This window comes from Merops nubicus, unplaced genomic scaffold, assembly GCF_000691845.1.
Source record: "Merops nubicus isolate BGI_N331 unplaced genomic scaffold, ASM69184v1 scaffold7032, whole genome shotgun sequence".
In the NCBI taxonomy this organism is placed as follows: Eukaryota; Metazoa; Chordata; class Aves; order Coraciiformes; family Meropidae; genus Merops; species Merops nubicus.
Genome location: NW_008592791.1, coordinates 35,869 through 53,684, shown reverse-complemented (window position 1 = coordinate 53,684; position 17,816 = coordinate 35,869). Strand labels below are relative to the sequence as shown.

At 41.9% G+C, this 17,816-nt stretch overlaps 1 protein-coding gene across 1 annotated transcript in view; it reads right to left on the bottom strand.

Moving 5' to 3' along the window:
• LOC103768115 (engulfment and cell motility protein 1) overlaps window positions 1–17,816 on the bottom strand; it is a gene marked incomplete at both ends in the record, with an annotated part of 78,400 nt that overhangs the window by 27,989 nt on the left and 32,595 nt on the right. The window contains one exon of the mRNA XM_008935247.1: window positions 9,607–9,715. Within this exon, the coding sequence (XP_008933495.1) occupies window positions 9,607–9,715 (109 nt within the window). The remainder of the gene's footprint in view (window positions 1–9,606; window positions 9,716–17,816) is intronic.

Below are 17,816 nucleotides of genomic sequence, written 5' to 3'. Positions count from 1 at the left end.
TCTTGAAACTCCTGAGCTCAGAAGAACTGTTGTACTCTTACCTAAGCTCACTCAGATGCAGAGAAAGCCATCTCAAAAAACAGATGGCAAAAAGGGTCAAATAAGAGAGACTGTGATTTTTTAAAGTCAGTGTTGGCATGTCCATTCCTAACTTAAAAAGGGAAGGACACTACCTCTTCCCTTTCCTCTCAATTGCCTGCTAAAGAGAACACTTTTTACATACACAAATTTGTTTGAAATTACAGATTTCAAACAGACCTTTCAGGCAGAATATTTTTTAAAAAAATCCAACTGTGACTTCACAGAAAAGAAGTAAAATAACTAATTTCCTAGGGGTGAAGAAAAATCAACCAACCAAAATCCCCAAGACTGACAACCAAAGGAAAACAAACCCTCAAAAAGCCCAACAACAAATGCCTCCTCTCCAACCTTTTAGTGGCATTTCTGGAATGCCTATAAACATTCCAAGTTTTTAGTAGTGAACTGTATGGGAAAAGAGAAAAGTTAAATACAGTCAAATTTCATCTCCCTGGTTGATAGTAACTTTCTACTATTACCCTTACAGGCCACTTGATTTGATAATATATTCACCACAATGTAAAATTTACATAATGTTTTTCAATGGCTTATTAATATGCAAATATTAGGGAAAAGACTGAAAACACAACTCAGATGTTCCTCAAACATGATGATGTGCTATTTAAAATCAAAGGGAGGGGGGGAATAAATAATCAAATTAACCTCATCATTGCACTAATAAAGTACAGCCAGAGAACACAACAGGTTGAGTCCTTGACTGGCTGCACTGCAAATCCTGTAGATGTGGTAACTACTCACAGAACCCAAAATGTACTAGTTTCAAACACAAAGCAATCATTATTAGAACTACTCTTTGCCACACAGAAGGGGAAGGAAATGGAAGGAGAGGCTGATGGCTCCACTCTTGAAAGCTCAAGGAAAAGAAGAATTCCAGGACATGCTTCCACATACCTGCCTGTAAAGCTCAAGAATACCTCACAAATAATCCTCAAGACTTTTAAAGCCTTTAAATAGAGCACATCATAGAACCATAGAATTGTTTTGGTTGGAAGAGACCTTTAAGATCATTAAGGCAAACCGTTCCCCCAGCACTGCCAGGTCCCCACTGACCTGTGTCCCTCACACCACATCTCCATGGCTCTGAAACCCCTCCAGGGATGGGGACTCCACCACTGCCCTGGGCAGCCTCTTCCACACTTGCTTATTAGGTCTGGCCAAAGATTTTCACAGTGTCCAAAAGGAGGTGTTGGTTGTTTTCTGGGTTTGGTTTTTGTTTTCCAAGTCAACAATCACATTTCTTCTAATGCAAAGCATAAAAATCAAAAACTTAAATTACAAGTAATTGCAGGCTGATTAACCAATAAACATGAGGCCTAGACAGACATAATCCCAACCTGTTCTCTGTGGAAAACCATTCACTTCCTTACACTTTCTTTTTGTTGGATATTTTTTTTTCCTCTTTCAAAATGGTGTCATCTATTTTGGTAATGGTTTCTGCCTCCAGCAAAACTAGTGGTGACACTCTTGGGTTATGGTTCAGCCTATTGTTTGCCTATTTAAGACCTCAGGTAACTTTTCTTGCTTAGGTAAACACCCTGAAAGCTCTTTGACATCTCAGGTGAGGTTTAGAAACCTCAGGTGAATGGTAATGGAACTATTCACTGAGATACTGTGCAGCCTACAGCTTGGAAATCTGACAACTTCTGGTCCTATGAGCTTTGTTCCACCCTGTGATGACCCTGCACTGAATTCTGTTGTGCCCTGTCCTGTTTGGTACAGCTAAACCATGTCCTGTCACCCTTGGGGATGAGGACATTGTATTCTATGCCAGACACCAAAAACTACAGACACCTGAACACACAAAGGACAAAATATCTTCTCAATGTTAAGATGAACACAAGTGATATGTATGGCTCTAAGGTGATTTTCTGTTTTGCTGAGTTTGGTGCTTAATTCTCATTGAGTGGTTGGAAAGGCCCAAAGAACAAACTATCAGAGATCCTGCCTTAAATTTTTACTATGCAAATACCAACTGTATTGTATGCTAAGAGGATATAAACTTAAAAAGGAAATACAGCCAGCCAAAGAGCAATCAAATGACCAAAGCACCTCCTCTCCACCAGGAGAAAACTTATTGCATAAACCTTAAGAGAGTCAGTGCCACACCAAGAAGCTTTTCAGACTCATACATACACAGCCAACCATTTTTCCATTTTTCTTCTCTCTGTAACCTACTTCAGATGAACAAAGAGTCAAACACTTTTCCTTATTAGCTCCTTATCAGTCACTTCATAGATGCCTATATGGTTTTTAAAGTGTCTGTTATCAAGAGGGGCTTTGATGTGAAGAGACAACAAATCTGGATAGAGCTGACAGATGTGTTAAGTCCTTTCTCAGAGGCTGGATAGAATAATTAAAGTAATGCTCTGTAGTGGTAATTAGGGGAGAAAATAAGAGCCACCAGCCAGTTTGGGGGATTATTAGCAAGTAACTTAGCACACTGTGCACATACAAACCAAGCCCAAGAAAAATAAGCTGAGAGCTTAGTCCTGGAAGAGTGGGAACCTGGAACTGCTGGAGGCCAGTGACACTGTCTTACATTTACAGTTCTCTTAATGCTATAAGCAAATTCTCCAGGCTATTTGGGATTCTTCTCCCCAAATCAAGAATCACCTTTCCCATCCATTACTCACAAGTATTAAACTTTAGGTTTAAAAATTATACTGAAGCTCTGTTTCAATTCACACAAGATAGCCATGGCAAAACTTCAGCATAAAAAGACCAGGAGTGTTATGAAACAAGAAATTCAATTCCTTGTCACAAAGAAAGAAATATGCCACGAGAACACATTCATGGTGTTGAACATTTATGCAAAATTTCTGCTAATCCAGGAATAGAGAATGCCACGTGCAGAGTCAAGATTTAGAAAGGGCCATTTCAAGAGTGATTTTATAAATTTTTGGAACTTTTTTCATGGAACAGAATAAAATACAACCCCCCCAGACTCCTTTTTTCATTGTACTTACCCAGCAGTATTAAAAGGTCTTGCTCAATGTGAGCATCTCTAAGGTCTGTAAGAGGCCTGAGGGTCTACAGCTTTCTCCTGTCACAGCTCCAGCTCATCAACACTTCTTCAAGAAGGGCAAGTGAATTTTAATTGTCAGAAACTAATTTTCTTCAGCTTTTCATTAGCAAGCATTTCAACAGAAACCTGTGTCACCATCATAACACAGCTCCAGCCCTTCAGGTTACTCACCACTACTGTTATTTTCACTTGCAAGGACAGAGCTTGCCTGCTGAAGGCTCACAATATTCTGGGCAGTTTGAGCCGCATGTTTTGCAAGTTTTGTACTTTGCAAGCACAGTTGTGCCTCAGGAGGGACAGGAATTAGAAGGTTCTCATTCCAACACATCCTGCTAATGCCATTGTCTTCAAACCCCAAAAAGACTCCTGCCTTTTCCAGATACCAAAACCTCGAGTGCTCCTCTTCGACATCTTACCTCCACCCTGAAAACCCTTTAGCTTTGCCTTTCTGGAATATAAAAGCAACATTAAAATACACTGAAATTTGCCCAAACCCCAACGTTGGGCTTTTAGACCTCGTTCAATTCTGTGTACAATTCATTAAGCATCTCCATGCCTCTTCTAAAAGGAGCAGCTGCAAGATTTCCAGTCTGCTGCCCAGCAGTGCTGGGGAAACCTTAAGGGCTTACTTCAGATTTGAAGCACAGCTTGCTGCAAAATACAAGAGACTTTGGCTATTTTTATTAAATCTGTATTTGTAAAATCTCAACAGAAAACGTCCAGAATGGATTCCAAGATGATTTTTCTCTTAGTTTCAACCTGGTCTGCATTAAAACATCACTGAACAATGGCCAACCCTTAAGAGGTACAGAAATTGTCCCAGATAAGCAACAAACATTTGGCTACATCTCCACTGTCTGAAGCTCCTTCTTTCTGTAGGTTTGCAAGTGAACTTGGAAAGCCTGAATTTTGCTGTATAAAATTTTGCTTACTGCTTCTTTTTTTCAAGGCAGACACCATTAGAATCACAGAGCCATATGGATTTGAAAATCTTTAAGATCATTGAGTCCAACTGTTAAGCCAGCACTGCCAGGTCACCACTAACCCATGTCCCTCAGCACCACATCTCCACAGCTTTTGAATCCCTCTAGTGACTCCATCACTTCCCTGTGCAGCCTGGGCCAGGGCTTGACAATGGAACAGAAGTTTGTTGTTTTGTTTTAAAATGTTCTCTTATATCTTCTTGGGAAACAAAGAAGTGCCATGGAACAGACAGAATGAACAGGTAACAACGTTCTGCAAGCTCAGAAGAGATGAAGAGTTTTCAAAATGGGAGATGTTTTGAAGATTGCTTTCTGTTCTGCTAGTTCCCTAGTTCAGCACCTCACAGCTACTGCCTATATCTTACCCCCTCCCATTTGAATTTATCAGCTTTTAAATTCCAGGTCTTGATTCTCCTCATGCCTTTCATTAGGAGATGAAAGAGCTTTTCACACCTAATCAAGTTACTTCTTTATGCTTAATCAAGTTCCCTCTTTGTTGTCTTTTGGATATATTAATCAATTTCTTAAAAAATCCTTTATATCCACAGCTTTTTCTTGCCCTTAAGCCTTTTTTGAGTTCACACACAACTCCCATGCTTTTTATTCTTATTAATAACATTGAAAATTGAGTCTATGCAATTCTAAAGAAGCTAAAGAATCCTGCACCCAGGACACAATAAGGTTAAATGCTTTGCACATACAAAGCAAGTTATGATCCCTGCTCCAAGGGGATCAAAGAGCAGATCTATGGCTGTAGACAACAGGAAAAATGCACAAGAGGACACTAAACAGACCAGGGTGTCTTGGCTAACTGACCCAGAAGCCAACATCTTACCAAATTTGCAGCCAACAGTACCATGTGTAGAAAATAACATTCCAAAACCTGTCTCTCTGTCACTCAGAGGTGAAAAAGTCTTGCTCAAAAGGTGTCTGCAGCTCTGCTGCTCATATCCTCATAGATTACAGCAGGTGTTTTGTAGAGACTTCACAGTTTACCACAAGCATGAAGAAACTGAGGCTTTTTAGGGCAAGAAAGGGTTAACTGCAAAGAAAGGAGTATCTCCTCAGAAAAAGAAGGTTTCATTCTGTCTCTCACACTGGACTGTGGCAGGGAACAGAAAGAGAGGTCTGTTTGATAAAGTAAGGTTCTGCTATCATACAGAAGACAAGTATAACTCAATCTACTCAGTAAGTTGCTCACTTTGCACCAAGAAGGACAAGCATATTTCATGTCTCTATAGTCAGGAGTGGCTAATTGGCTTGTAATGTTTACAAAAGAACCCCTAAAATTCAAGATTGAGATAGATTATTTTAGATATATTTTCCCCTTCACTGTGGCTGAAATTGTTTCCAAACATTGCTTATCTTGTAGCCTTCACTGGAGATCTGCTTCATTTTTGCTGTGACTGGGAGTTATCTGATGTGGTGATGGTTTGGGAAAAAGGATAAAAAGGTGGATGTGAAAGAATGAACCCAGTAAAATAAGACAAAGGAGGTTAGAATGTCTTTTTAGTTAGTTTATTATAGACTAGGATGATGAGATGTTCAGGACAAAAGAAAATTGGCTACCTTTCAGTAACTTCCTAGCAAACAAGTCCTGGCTCATAAAACACATTTTCTCCAGCAAATGAAACTGCAAGAAAAGTGAGAACAGTAAAAATTCCATTATCTAATTTTATTTCCTATTTCTGGGGCTTTATCCTATTTAAATTTAAGAGGAGAAGGAGGAAGAGGAAAGTGAAAAGGCAATTAGCTTTCAAGTAAGGGGAAAAAATGTTTAAAATATGACATTTGCTGTAGCAAAAGGGAAAACAAAGGAGGCGAGCCCTCAGGTCTGGAATGCTGCAGCCACCAACGTGCTTTCAGGGAAAGGTCAAGAGGAACAAACTACACTGCACACTATGGATTGTGCAATGCAGAGGAAAAATTGTGCAAAGACAAAAAAATAAAAGTGCTTGCTGACCCTTCCAGCCATCAGCTGACTCCTTGAAGCATGAGATTTGATTACCTTCATCTCGGCGGGCACAGCCACGGATATCACTGTACACCTCCCACAGCCCAGCACGTTCTGCTGGACAATGGGACAGGAATGAAAGAATTTCTAGACTAGTTCTGCAACCTGGGCAATGGTTGCAATGAGAAATCCACAGTGAGAAGGTGTACAAAGAGCATTATCAGAATACATTGGCATTTAGAGCTTCTCAGGGGCATTATAATACGCTGGCATTTCGATCTTCTCGTTTACAAGGAAAAAAACATCCTGAAAACTAATCAAGTCTAGCAAAACCCCATGACAATTAAATTCCCCATAACAGAAAGGCAAGAAAACCCAGGGAAGGAGTTGTTGATGCAACAGAAGCTTGAGGACAATTCTTGTATCTAACATGATATATTCCCCGAGGTCTGTCAGAGAGCTTGAATGCAGATTTTTGCAAAACATCACCCATCAAAACAATCAAATGTGAACATTGGCAGTTGAACATCTGTGTCCTGCTCAAAAATACTCTGAAAAACAAAGTCTGATGTGCCTTAACCATAGGATAACTCCAGTTATAACTTCAGTGGGAGGAGGATGGACCATTGGGTCTGATATCAGCTCCAAGACCCAGAGGATGAGAAGCAAATCATCTTGTTAGCCAAGATATACAAAGGACCAAGGAGACATCAGAGCTACCACAGGGTCTGCCCTTGGTGAGGACTCAGTAAAGCCATTCTCTTCAGTGCCTTTTTCACAGCAACAATGGCACAAGAATAAAAGATTTACAGTCCAATATCCCAGTCTCAGAGATTTCACTGGAGAAGCTTATGGATGTGTTTCATTCCAACTTCCATGTTACTTAAACACTGCTCCAACCTCTCTCTTTACGTCTCAGCTCGTCTGCTCTGCAAATCCACCTCTGTAAAGCAGTCACCATATGCTCAGCTCACAGCTTGCTTTACTTACACAGGATTTAAACATCCACTGAAATGCTTTCTTGAAGAAGAGATGAGTTTCCAAATCGTGAGTGTTTCGGAACCAAAGAACTAAGAGCAGCTGGATTTGGGGAAATGCAGAAGCAGAAGAGGTGGCATGCCTTTAACATTTCATTGTGAGTCCTTGCTGGGATGAATGCGTGCTTGGAAGGGCCAAAAAAGAATTGGTAAAATGTCTTCTTGTTGCCTGAAGGTATCTAATACAGTAGAGCAAGGGGAATATAATCAGCATTAAAGTGCTCTTCATAAATAATGGACAGTCGAGCAGCTTTTATCTACTCTGCACTTTAAGAAAGTTTCTTCTGCTGAATATTTCATGAGCAAAAGGTCATTTATTGTGGCTTCTAAATTATACAATTCAGAAATTGTTAGAAAAAAAAACCCATTTCTATGTTCCAATGCAATAATGAGGGGTTTTGAATTTCTAAAGAAACACTGGCAGCCTAAAAACATATTCTGAAACCTATCACATACAAACTACCAGGGACACCTTTGCCCTAAACTGTAACTACTGATTTTTAAGATGTCCCATCCTATTCAGCAGTACAGTGTTTATTTTCAAGCAAAGAATAAACCTGAAGGTACATTTGCCTAGGCTGTCACTTCTAGTTTGCACTTCTCAACAAAATATATTGGCTGATCACAGGCCACTGAAGATGCACATCTGCAGCAGCCGTTTCCAAGTAATCTGTTTTCTGTACCTTATTTTATAAGGTGTATTTTACTACAGCCTTTTAAATGGGCAATTAAGAGTCCCACATAAACAAAACCATTAAGGAAGCATACTGGGGAGCAGGTGAATCGTCAGGATGAGTTAGAGGCAACCTTAGCTCCAGCCCCTGGGAGTGCAAGGCTGTGACGTGATCCCATTGCCACATCCAGAGCCAGATGCTCTGTGGGTGTGGATGAGCATGACTTTACACAAGGCAGTCATGCTACATCTGGTTTCTAGCAACAAAAGCACCAGTGCACTTCTCCTCAGCACCACATCTCCTCTGTAGAGTGTCACAGCCCTGTGAAAGAGCACCACGGGAGCCTGCTGCACACCAGCACGCCCAGTAAGCCCATGACTTGTGCCTTCTATAACACCAAGGCAAGTGGCTTCAGAACAGCAACAGGAAACCTCCCTCAGCCAGAGCTATCCTCCAGTTTTTCAGTTTTCTTTCTAAATCCACAATTCCCAACAGCAGAGCTGCTCTGTAATAAAACCTGCACCAAAATAAAACAAAACCAAACCCAAACTGAATCACAAAAAATGACAATTCATCTTTCTAAAACCAAAATAGCAAAAATAGCTTTCCTTTCATATTTTCTTCATATGGTAGCTGACCCTGAACTCTTATTTTACTCACACTCCCCACTTCAAAAGACCAGACAATGAAAAAGTTAAAACCTGAAAGGAGCTATCTCAGGAGTGAGGAGCAATTGGGACAGACAGTACCACACGTGCAAATCATCTACATGCCAAGAGCCACCTGCACCTGGACCACAAACATGTCTGTGGGAAAAAAAGAGGTTTATTTAGGGGGTGATTTCTTAGTAGACAGCAAGGAAGAAGCCTGAGACACTTTGGGTGACCTCTAGATCAAACACCTTCCTCAGCAAAGTGCAGCACAGGTCTCAATGAGGGATGGGACACATACAAAACCATTTTCAGGTATTTTTCTGAAGTAGGAACAAGAACTGATGATACCTGTAGGCTTTCCTGCGGCCTTTTGCATTGCTCTTCTCTCATCACTTTTCATAGACTTTGGGGGTAAAGGCAAAAGAAAAATCTTTATTAGGGAAAAAAATTCCAAAGGGAGAAACCACCTCTGAAGGAAATGAAGAATCTCAGTTGTGCCCCCTGCTTGTGCAACAAGAAAATGGAGCTGGGGGCAGTGCTTGCCAAGAGACTGCAGCTGGATCCAAAACATTATTGATGGGCAACTGAAGTTTATATCTATTGATAGAGTTAAACACCAGCACTCTAGACTAATGAAGATACAGACGTGCTCTTCTGTTTGATAGCATCTACCCATTTGTCAAGGGAGTGCAATCGAAGCCAAAGACAGCTTGTTTAGTCTGTATTAAAATACAATATTTCATATCCCACTGTTGGAGCCAATGATACATGTATCATCTGCTATTTAGACAGAGCTCTGGATGGCTAAGAGAAAATGGGATGTGCCAGTTTCGATGAGCAATCCCACAAAGAATGACTAGGATGCTCATATAAAACCAACCTATAGCAAGACCATGAAGTCTCCTACACCATCTAACCCCTCTAGAAATGATCCAGCTGGCCTGCCTCATAAAGATTCAAAGCCTGGGTGCAGTTTTCCCCTACTCCAGCCTCCTCCCTGGTATTCCCACAAACTAGTAAGAGACCCAAAAACCAGACACAGTCATTTTCATTGCCACTCTTCAATGCATAACCACGGTGAGAAATGATTCTCAGGAGAAAATCCTTCCACTGCAATAACCTTTAGGTATCACTGAACTCGTTCCATGACTCTTAGAGGTCAGACAAACAGGTCAACTTACGTAGCTCTCCTACTTTCAGTATTTCACACAGCATCTTTGTCAGCTCAATGCTACTACGGCCAAAGGGACACTCATGCTTGTCTTCTCGACTGCTGTTCTCCAGGACAATCTGAAGGAGGAATCAAAAGGGAAAATCATCAGTTTGGAGAAGCCATCGGTGGAAGTCCTGTCCTCCACGTCCAACACCTTCAAGATATGCCAGGCTGAGTTTAGGGAGCTGTCTGTGGAGGGTTGGTTTCATAGAGCTGAGCCTTCCTCCCAGCTACATGAGCTACGTGTGAGGCAGTCAGCACCACAGGAGCACTGCTGCTCCACGACCAACTGGGAAGCTTTGCCATTCTCAGGCAAGGTTGGTGTCCTGCACCACCTCTGGCTTGGAGAAACTGCAGCAGAAGCCAAAGAGAAAGAAATAGTTCACTTCAAAATGACAGGTTAAAGGAGATCAGATGTAATGATCTGTAGACACACACACACACTTAGAAGGAACTATTAAAAAACAAAACAAAAAAAAGAAGTGGGACAGAAACTGCATAATTGGATTCAGGCACCAAAAAAAATTCCAAGTGTCAAAAATGCAACTGAAGTCCACAAAATAAATGTGTCTCTCTTTGTTATGGAAGAAACTTGTGCTTGTGTGCAAAACATTTCAGGGAACTATCACTCTTGCATCAAGCCTACGAGGGCTGAAAAAGTAACTCCAGGAGAGCCTTTGTGTTCTCTGTTGAGTGACGCTGACTGCAAAATAAATGGGATAAAAGAATTTTTTGCACATTTTTACACCCCTTAAATTCTGTCATATCAGATATGGTTGGGATAAAGTTTTCCCCAGCACTACAACTAAAAACATTTAGCTGTAGATGAAAAAATGAGTTATAAAAATAATATAGATTTCACTGAAGCTGTAAGCCTGAAAAGACAGTAAAACAGGGGCTGGGAAAAGAAAGAAATCCCAGCATGGTGGGGTTGGAAGGGACCCCTGGAGACCTCCTCATCCAGCCCCCCTGCTCCAGCAGGTCACCCACAGCAGGGTGCCCAGGGTCACATCCAGGTGGGTTTGGGATCTCTCCAGAGCAGGAGACTCCACAGCCTCTCTGGGCAGCTGCTCCAGGCTCTGCCACCCTCACAGCAAAGAAGTTTTTCCTCATGAAATGGTCCAAACAGACATGCAGTAAGAATTGTCTTTGCAGTAAGAAACTTTGACACTTAAAGAAAAGAAATACATCCTAAACAGCTGCTGTGTAGCCTGGGGACGAGGGATGAGGGAAGAAGATTTGATTTCAAAGGTAAGAGATTTTTACCAAGCATCAGAGAACCCACAGAGACCCTCCACATTTCCTTCAGCAACGAGTGTTTAGACATTGTCTCTGCTTTGTGTGCCTCCCGCCTCCGTGGCTTCCATCACATCATGGGTTTTGTTGGGCTTTTTTTGTTGGCTGCATCTTTATTGTGGGGTTTGTTTGTTTTAAATCTTTCCATTTCAACAGCAAAGAAAGCTTTGCAGAAGGCTCCGAGGCTGGAACTTGACCCAAAACCAGGAGGAGAGGTGAAGGAGAGGATTGATGGAATGCTAGATGCCAGCAAAGCCTCTCCCCCCCTCCCCACACCTTGGTCATGACTGTTCCATGCTCTCTCCATGTGCAGAAGCCTTCTCTGTGAAGCAGTTAAAGTGGGAAAAGAGTGAAAACCCAAAAGCAAGTGGGAGTGTTCTGTGCTCCAGTGGCATGTCAAAGCCTCTTCATCAAGCACCTCCTTGAGCCCTGCTGTACCAAGGGCAGCCTCTGGCTGATACTCTGCTCCCAACCCAGGGATGTAAAAGGATGGCTGCTCTCTTTGTTGTGAGAATGGATGATCCCTTTGGTTCGGGTTTGGTTTTTTCTTTCCAGTGGTGGTGGTGTTTGTTGTTTGGGTTTTTTTTTCCCCCATCACCCAGACTTCCCACTAAAGCTTAAAGGATGTGGAAATATTTGATCCTTACAAATTCTTACTGGGCTTTTTCCAACAGGATGGTGTCAGAATCACATTCACCAGGCTCCCAAGAGGAGTTATTTTACCTTCTAAAAATTTTAGTTTAAATTAGATCTAATTGTTCCACCTCTCCTCTGGGTAACAGCTGTCCCAAAGCAAAGAAACACCCCTAAAATTCCTGTTTTACATTGCTGCAGCCACTGTTCAAGGAATACACGAGTGTGACTTTGCATTTTGGGTGAGTCATCCTGCTTCAGCCTCTCTCATGGAGGACACTGCTGCATTTCCATACCCAAACAGAGCAGCACAGGCACAACGTGTAAAGCTGCGTCTCAACGCTTCTCCGAGACCATTTCTCTTGCTTTAGTATTATTGTGTTTTATCTCTCACATAATAAAACATAAAATCTGCATAGCAGAGCAGGGGGCTGCTTTGACACAGATTTAGATGCAGCAGAGAAGCACTGGTAATAAAATCAATGGAGAGGGAAAATGAAAGGGGAAGGGGGAGGAAGGGAAGGGCTCGGCTCAACATCCCTGCTCACTTCTGGCAAATGCATTGTGTGGAGTTCCACATCAGCCTGACACATTAACATTTCATGAGCACCTAAATATTTAATGGTGACACCACATATGCATATAGTGTAAGGCAGAGTTACAGCAATCAGGAAGAATGCCAGAGAAAGAGTTAAGGCACTGTGTATCGCTATACAGCAAATTAAATGGCAATTTGAGTAATCAATATGTAAAGCAGCCTTGAAATGATCCTCAGACACCATCTCTGCAAGCATCACCTTGCAGCAATTGCTGTGCAGAAGAAGGCAGAGCTGCCACGTTCCAGTTCTGGCAGGAAGGGAGATGGACAGCCCTTTACCCCATCGAAATACCTGTAGGCCAATCTGACAGGGAAATCTCCTGTCACGACCAGCAAGGGTAAAAAGGGAAAGAAACTTTTAAAAGAGGTTCTTATAAATGCCCACAGAGAAATCATTCCTAGCCTCAGCAACAGATTTACAGCATTCATTATTCTATCTGTAATACTCTCCTCACGACTTGGCGACTCATCTCCTGCTCTGGAGTGAATTGCTGTAGATACAGCTGGTAAGGGCATGATTGGGATGTTATTGCCTTTGTCACTCTGATTAGGGAGAGAAACGAGCAGGGGATGCACAGGGTTACTCCATAAACTGCTGAAAACAAGAGCAGGGGAAGAAACACAGCCCAGCTCTAGGCTGGGAATGCTTCTGTGGGCCTACAGAGCACACTGCTGCCTGGATTTGTGTTTCTGTCACTACAGTTGCTTCACATTTTGCTGGGAGGAAAGGAATATTTGAAGGCAGAAATCATGGACATTGCAGGAAAAATCTTGGCACCACAGAACCATTTGGGTTGGAAGAGACCTTTAAGATCATCAAGGCCAACTGTTAACCTCACAGTATCAAGTCCCACACTAACCCATGTCCCTCAGCACCACACCTCCACAGCTTTTCACTCCCTCCAGGGATGGGGACTCCACCACTGCCCTGAAGAGACTCTTCCAGGGCTTGACAACCCTTTTGGGGAAGGAATTCCTCCCCATGTCCAACCTAAAGCTCCCCTGGTGCAACTTGAGGCCACTTTCTCCTGTTCTTGGGAGCAGAGCTCAACCCCCCCCTGGCTCCATGCTCCTGTCAGGAGCTGTGCAGAGCCAGAGTGTCTCCCCTGAGCCTCCTTTGCTCCAGGCTCAGCACCCCCAGCTCCCTCTCACAAGACTTGGGCTCTAGACCCTTCACCAGCTTCACTGCCCTTCTTTAGACATGCTCCAGCACCTCAATCTCCCTTCTTGGAGTGATGGGCAAAGGAGAAAACCACCATAATGTATGACACTCAAACACAATATTTTTATTCAGGGAAAACAAAAAAAAATCCAGGCAAAAGCCTGAAGAAAAAGAAAAGAAAATTACCAAGAAAGGGAAGCCAGGAAAAGTCTGAGTGATGAAAAGACATTAACAAGCAAGACAGGAGAGAGACTTGATCTTTTAAAAAGTGAGTTGTTCTTTAAAAAAAAACAAAGAAAAAAACCCACAGAACAACTGCAGCTCAGAAAAAAAGGGAAAAAAAAAGAGAGAAGCAAAGAATAAGAAAATGCTATCATAAGATGAATGAGCTGAACTGACTAGCAGAAGAGGAAAAAGAAGAGGTTTAAAAATGTTTTTAAAAATGCAGGGAGATGAAATTTTTAGGAAACCAGTGTTATCCATTTTCTTGACATTTGTACAGATGAAACTCTGTACCCTATTAAGGCTTGGGAATTTGACAGTATTTGCCACAGAATACAGATCTGTAGTGTTTTTACTATTTTTAAGCTACCTACTATATATATTTCTCCTCTTATTTACAAATTCATGCTGTAAACAGAGAAGAAATATCTCCCAATTACCAAACATAACCAAAAATTGGTGAGAAAGAGAAATGAAGGTTTCATTGAGCTTCCCCAGGTAGGCACTGCAGGCAGCATTGGTCAGCAACTGCTGAGAGCTGAATTTCTTCTGGATTTAGGAACATGAGTGACCTGAACTTCAAGATCTTTCTTCCCCTTGTGTTATAACCACCCAAAGAAGGTTCACCCACCTTTGCAAGATACTTACCAATGACATGGACAACAGCAAAATAAATTCAAGTGTCATGCCAAGATCATATTGGAATAATGCCAAATCTACAGCAGCAAAAATAAAAACCCCACCAAACCCCAAATCAAAGATGTTCTAACTTTACAGCATTGTTCCTTTATGATCTTCCACTGAATTATTCATGGAGTCCATCAGTAGCTCCAGAGCACAAAACAGACCCTCGGGGAGATGAAGAATGAAGAATTTTCCACATTTGACTACCGTGGGCTTAAAAATCTGCATCAGCCTCAAAAAAGGAAGCTCAGACCTGCAACTAGGAGTTAATGACTGACAGAAGGCAACATTTTGAAGACAGGTCTATTCAAAAGCTTCCTCATCAAAATCCAGGAGGATGAAACCACAAGGCAGATATTTCTTCCTTCACTGGGAAGGAATATTGACTTATCCAGTCCCTCAATCCCTCCCATTAAAGATGAAATTGGCTCAGAGGATAGTGCCCACAGCAACTGCAGATGCAATCCTCAGGTTTCTGCTCCAATCTCAGAGCTTGGCAATGGAACAGAGATTCATTATGGCTAGGAAGGAAATATGGAAGTGAAAGGCAAGAGCCACTAGAGCTGCATCAACACTTATAATAAATCCCACAGCAGACAGCTCAACAAGCACTGTGCACTATTAACAAGGAGCACTTCCCCACACCTATTTTGTAGTACTATCTAAAAGGATCCTGAATTAATAAAGACCAAGTTTTCCAGCAGTCTGCTGCAGGTTAATATCCAGAGGTTCAAAGAGCTAGTTAGTAAAGGTGATGAAAACCCCCTTAGACCAAAAATGAGAAGTCAGGCAGCACTTTGATATCCATAAATTGCAAGGATGCTCTTCCTTTCCTTGACATTTCTATATACAGGTAAGCCAAATCCTTCTGTGCTGCTGCTGCAACTCAGGGTATCACTCACAACCTTCTGAAGACCACAGCTAGGCTTGCAACAACTCCTGGGCCCTTTGTATCATGACCCTGCTTTGCCATCAGCTTCCATACACATAGAGTCACAAAATCACAGAGTGGTTTGGGTTGGAATGGACCTTTCAAGGCCATCTAGTCCAACCCCCCTGCAGGGAGCAGGGACATCTGCAGCCATCACCCTTCATCCTGTTCCAACAAGCCCTGCTAAATAAGACTGTCCCCATCTTTGTGCACCCAGCCACTCCAGGCTTTTGCCTCTTGCCTGTAGAAGTTCCACCTCAACTCTGCCCTCAGTGACCCAATCCACACAGCTTCCTGGCATGTCACCACAGAAAGCTGCAACACTGAGTGATGTTTGGTGGGGGAAAATAAAAGGCAGGCAGAAAAACAGATATCTGGTATCTTTTCTCTCTACCTTTAGCAGACCAGAAATAAATTACACCCCTTTTTTCTATCATTTCTGGGCAGGGGAAAAAAGGGTATTGCAGAAACAAAGCTCAGCGTTCTTTCAGAAAATGCTGAAATTATATGTTGGACTACTCAAATCTGATCAGGCTGGAAGGAGGAGGCATGAGAAGACTTTGTGAATTGGTGGAGGGATGTGTAGGCAGCCTCCTGTACAACAACTGCACGGGGTAGAAAGTACACGGCAGACAGTCTGCCTGTGACTCAACCCATTGAAGTTCTGAAAGGTCTCTGCAGGATGCCAGCCACCTCCCTGCCTGCACTCAAAACCAGCACCTGCTCCTCCTCTCCGACTTCTGAAAGCTTCAAAAGGAGAAGAACTCCCTCCTCAACCTCCCCCAAAGCAGCAGCTCAAGGAGCTGCTGGGGGAGAAGTGTCTCTGCTCCGTGACTAACCCATTTTCCACCCTGCAGGTGCAGGGGAAAAGGAAAAGGGGTTTTCTGCTGCTGACACTAAACCAGCCCAATTTTTAATTTTCAGGTAATCAAAGTAACTCTTACCAGAACCAAAGTCCAAATTTGTTTTCATTTGGATCATTTTGATAACTTTTAAAATTTGTTTTAAAGACAATAACAGAAATTTTAGGAGCATGCCACTAAATACCCTACACATCCTTCACAAACCTGTACTCTCAATGGTTCCATTATAGAACATCCCAAGGGATTAAAGAGCCCAACTTTACAGCATGGATTTCACCCCTGGTTTCCCACCCTGTTGACAGTATTTTATACTGAAAATTTGACATTCAGTATGTAAGAAATATTTGCATAAAATAGATAAAATCAGTGGAAAAAGGGATAAAGCTTTTCTTCTGAAGATGAGGGACCTGAGTTTCAGGCTACAGTAACATGACCTCTTTCCAAGGAACACTTATTTTACTCTGTACATATGAAGAACCTACTAACCTAATAAATGGCAAAGAATTGGTCATAAATTTGTGTAGCCAGTTGGACAGAATCCAAATAGGTGGACAGCCAATTCTCAGACCCAGAGCTGCTAAGTTTATCTGAGATTTCTGCCTGAAGCACCAATCCCTTGTGCTTAAACCAAGTGAGTAGATGGCAGGATTTATCTTCTCAAAGCAGAATCTCACCCCAAAGGAGCTGTGAGACCTGCTAGAATATGGCTAGTCACAAAGGCAGAAGAAAGATATTCAAAAAATATGTAGACATGGCACTTCAGGGCATGGTTTAGTGGTCATGGGAGTGTTGGGTTGATGATCTTAGAGGTCTTTCCCAACCTTAACATTTCTATGATTCTACAAAGAAGTCACCAACTTGTCAGTCAGCAAAACCAAGCTCTTTAGAGTGAGAAATGTGGACCCCACCACCTAAGGACTTTTGAGACTCAGTTGACTTACTGTGAAACACTATATAAGTTAAACCCTTCACTCCCAGATGAAGGTTATCACTATAGTTACATTTGGGAGCTCCATTCAAGCTCAGACTCTTGCTATAAGAAAACATAAAATGAGGGAATATTTCCATGGGAGTGTGTTAGAAGCTGAAGTGTAGTTTTAAATTCAGTTTACCCAGTGCCAGCTGCCCTTTCTGCCTGGAAAAACTGAAATTAGCCATGATCCAAGTGGAATCCTGCTCACAACTGGAGCAGGAGCTTTGATTCTGCTGCCTGCTATCAAAACTGCAACACTCATGTTGCATAGAAGCATCTCAGGCCCATTTAAACACAGCACAACAAGTACCAAACTTTCCTTTTTGGTTTACAATGAAAAGGAATGCTCCAGTTTGGTGCCTTTAGTTTGCACTTTACAGCTAATAAAAAGAAATATTATTTGCCATCAGTATCAGCAATTACTGAAGTGCAGACATGAAAACCAAAATCAGGCAAATGAACACAGCCCTACAAACACACAAACATACAAAATATTGCAGTTGCATATCTTTATATTTCTCTCCTCATTGTATCTTGAAAGTGAAATGGATCTGAGTAGCCCTGCACAACAAATTCCCAAGCAGATCAGTGACAAAGCACCAATAAATGGAAATACTCACACCAATGGTGGCTTAACAGTATTTCCAGGCAAGTTCTTCCTCTGACCCTTTCTGCACTCACAGCTTACCAGTGAGAAAAATCTCAAGATGTCTGCACTGAATAAAGCCTGTTTTAAACAGTAACTTGTAATTCTATTTTTAAAATTAGTAGAAATTGAAGCTGAAGTAGTTTTGGAAAGGAGCAAATTGGAAACTG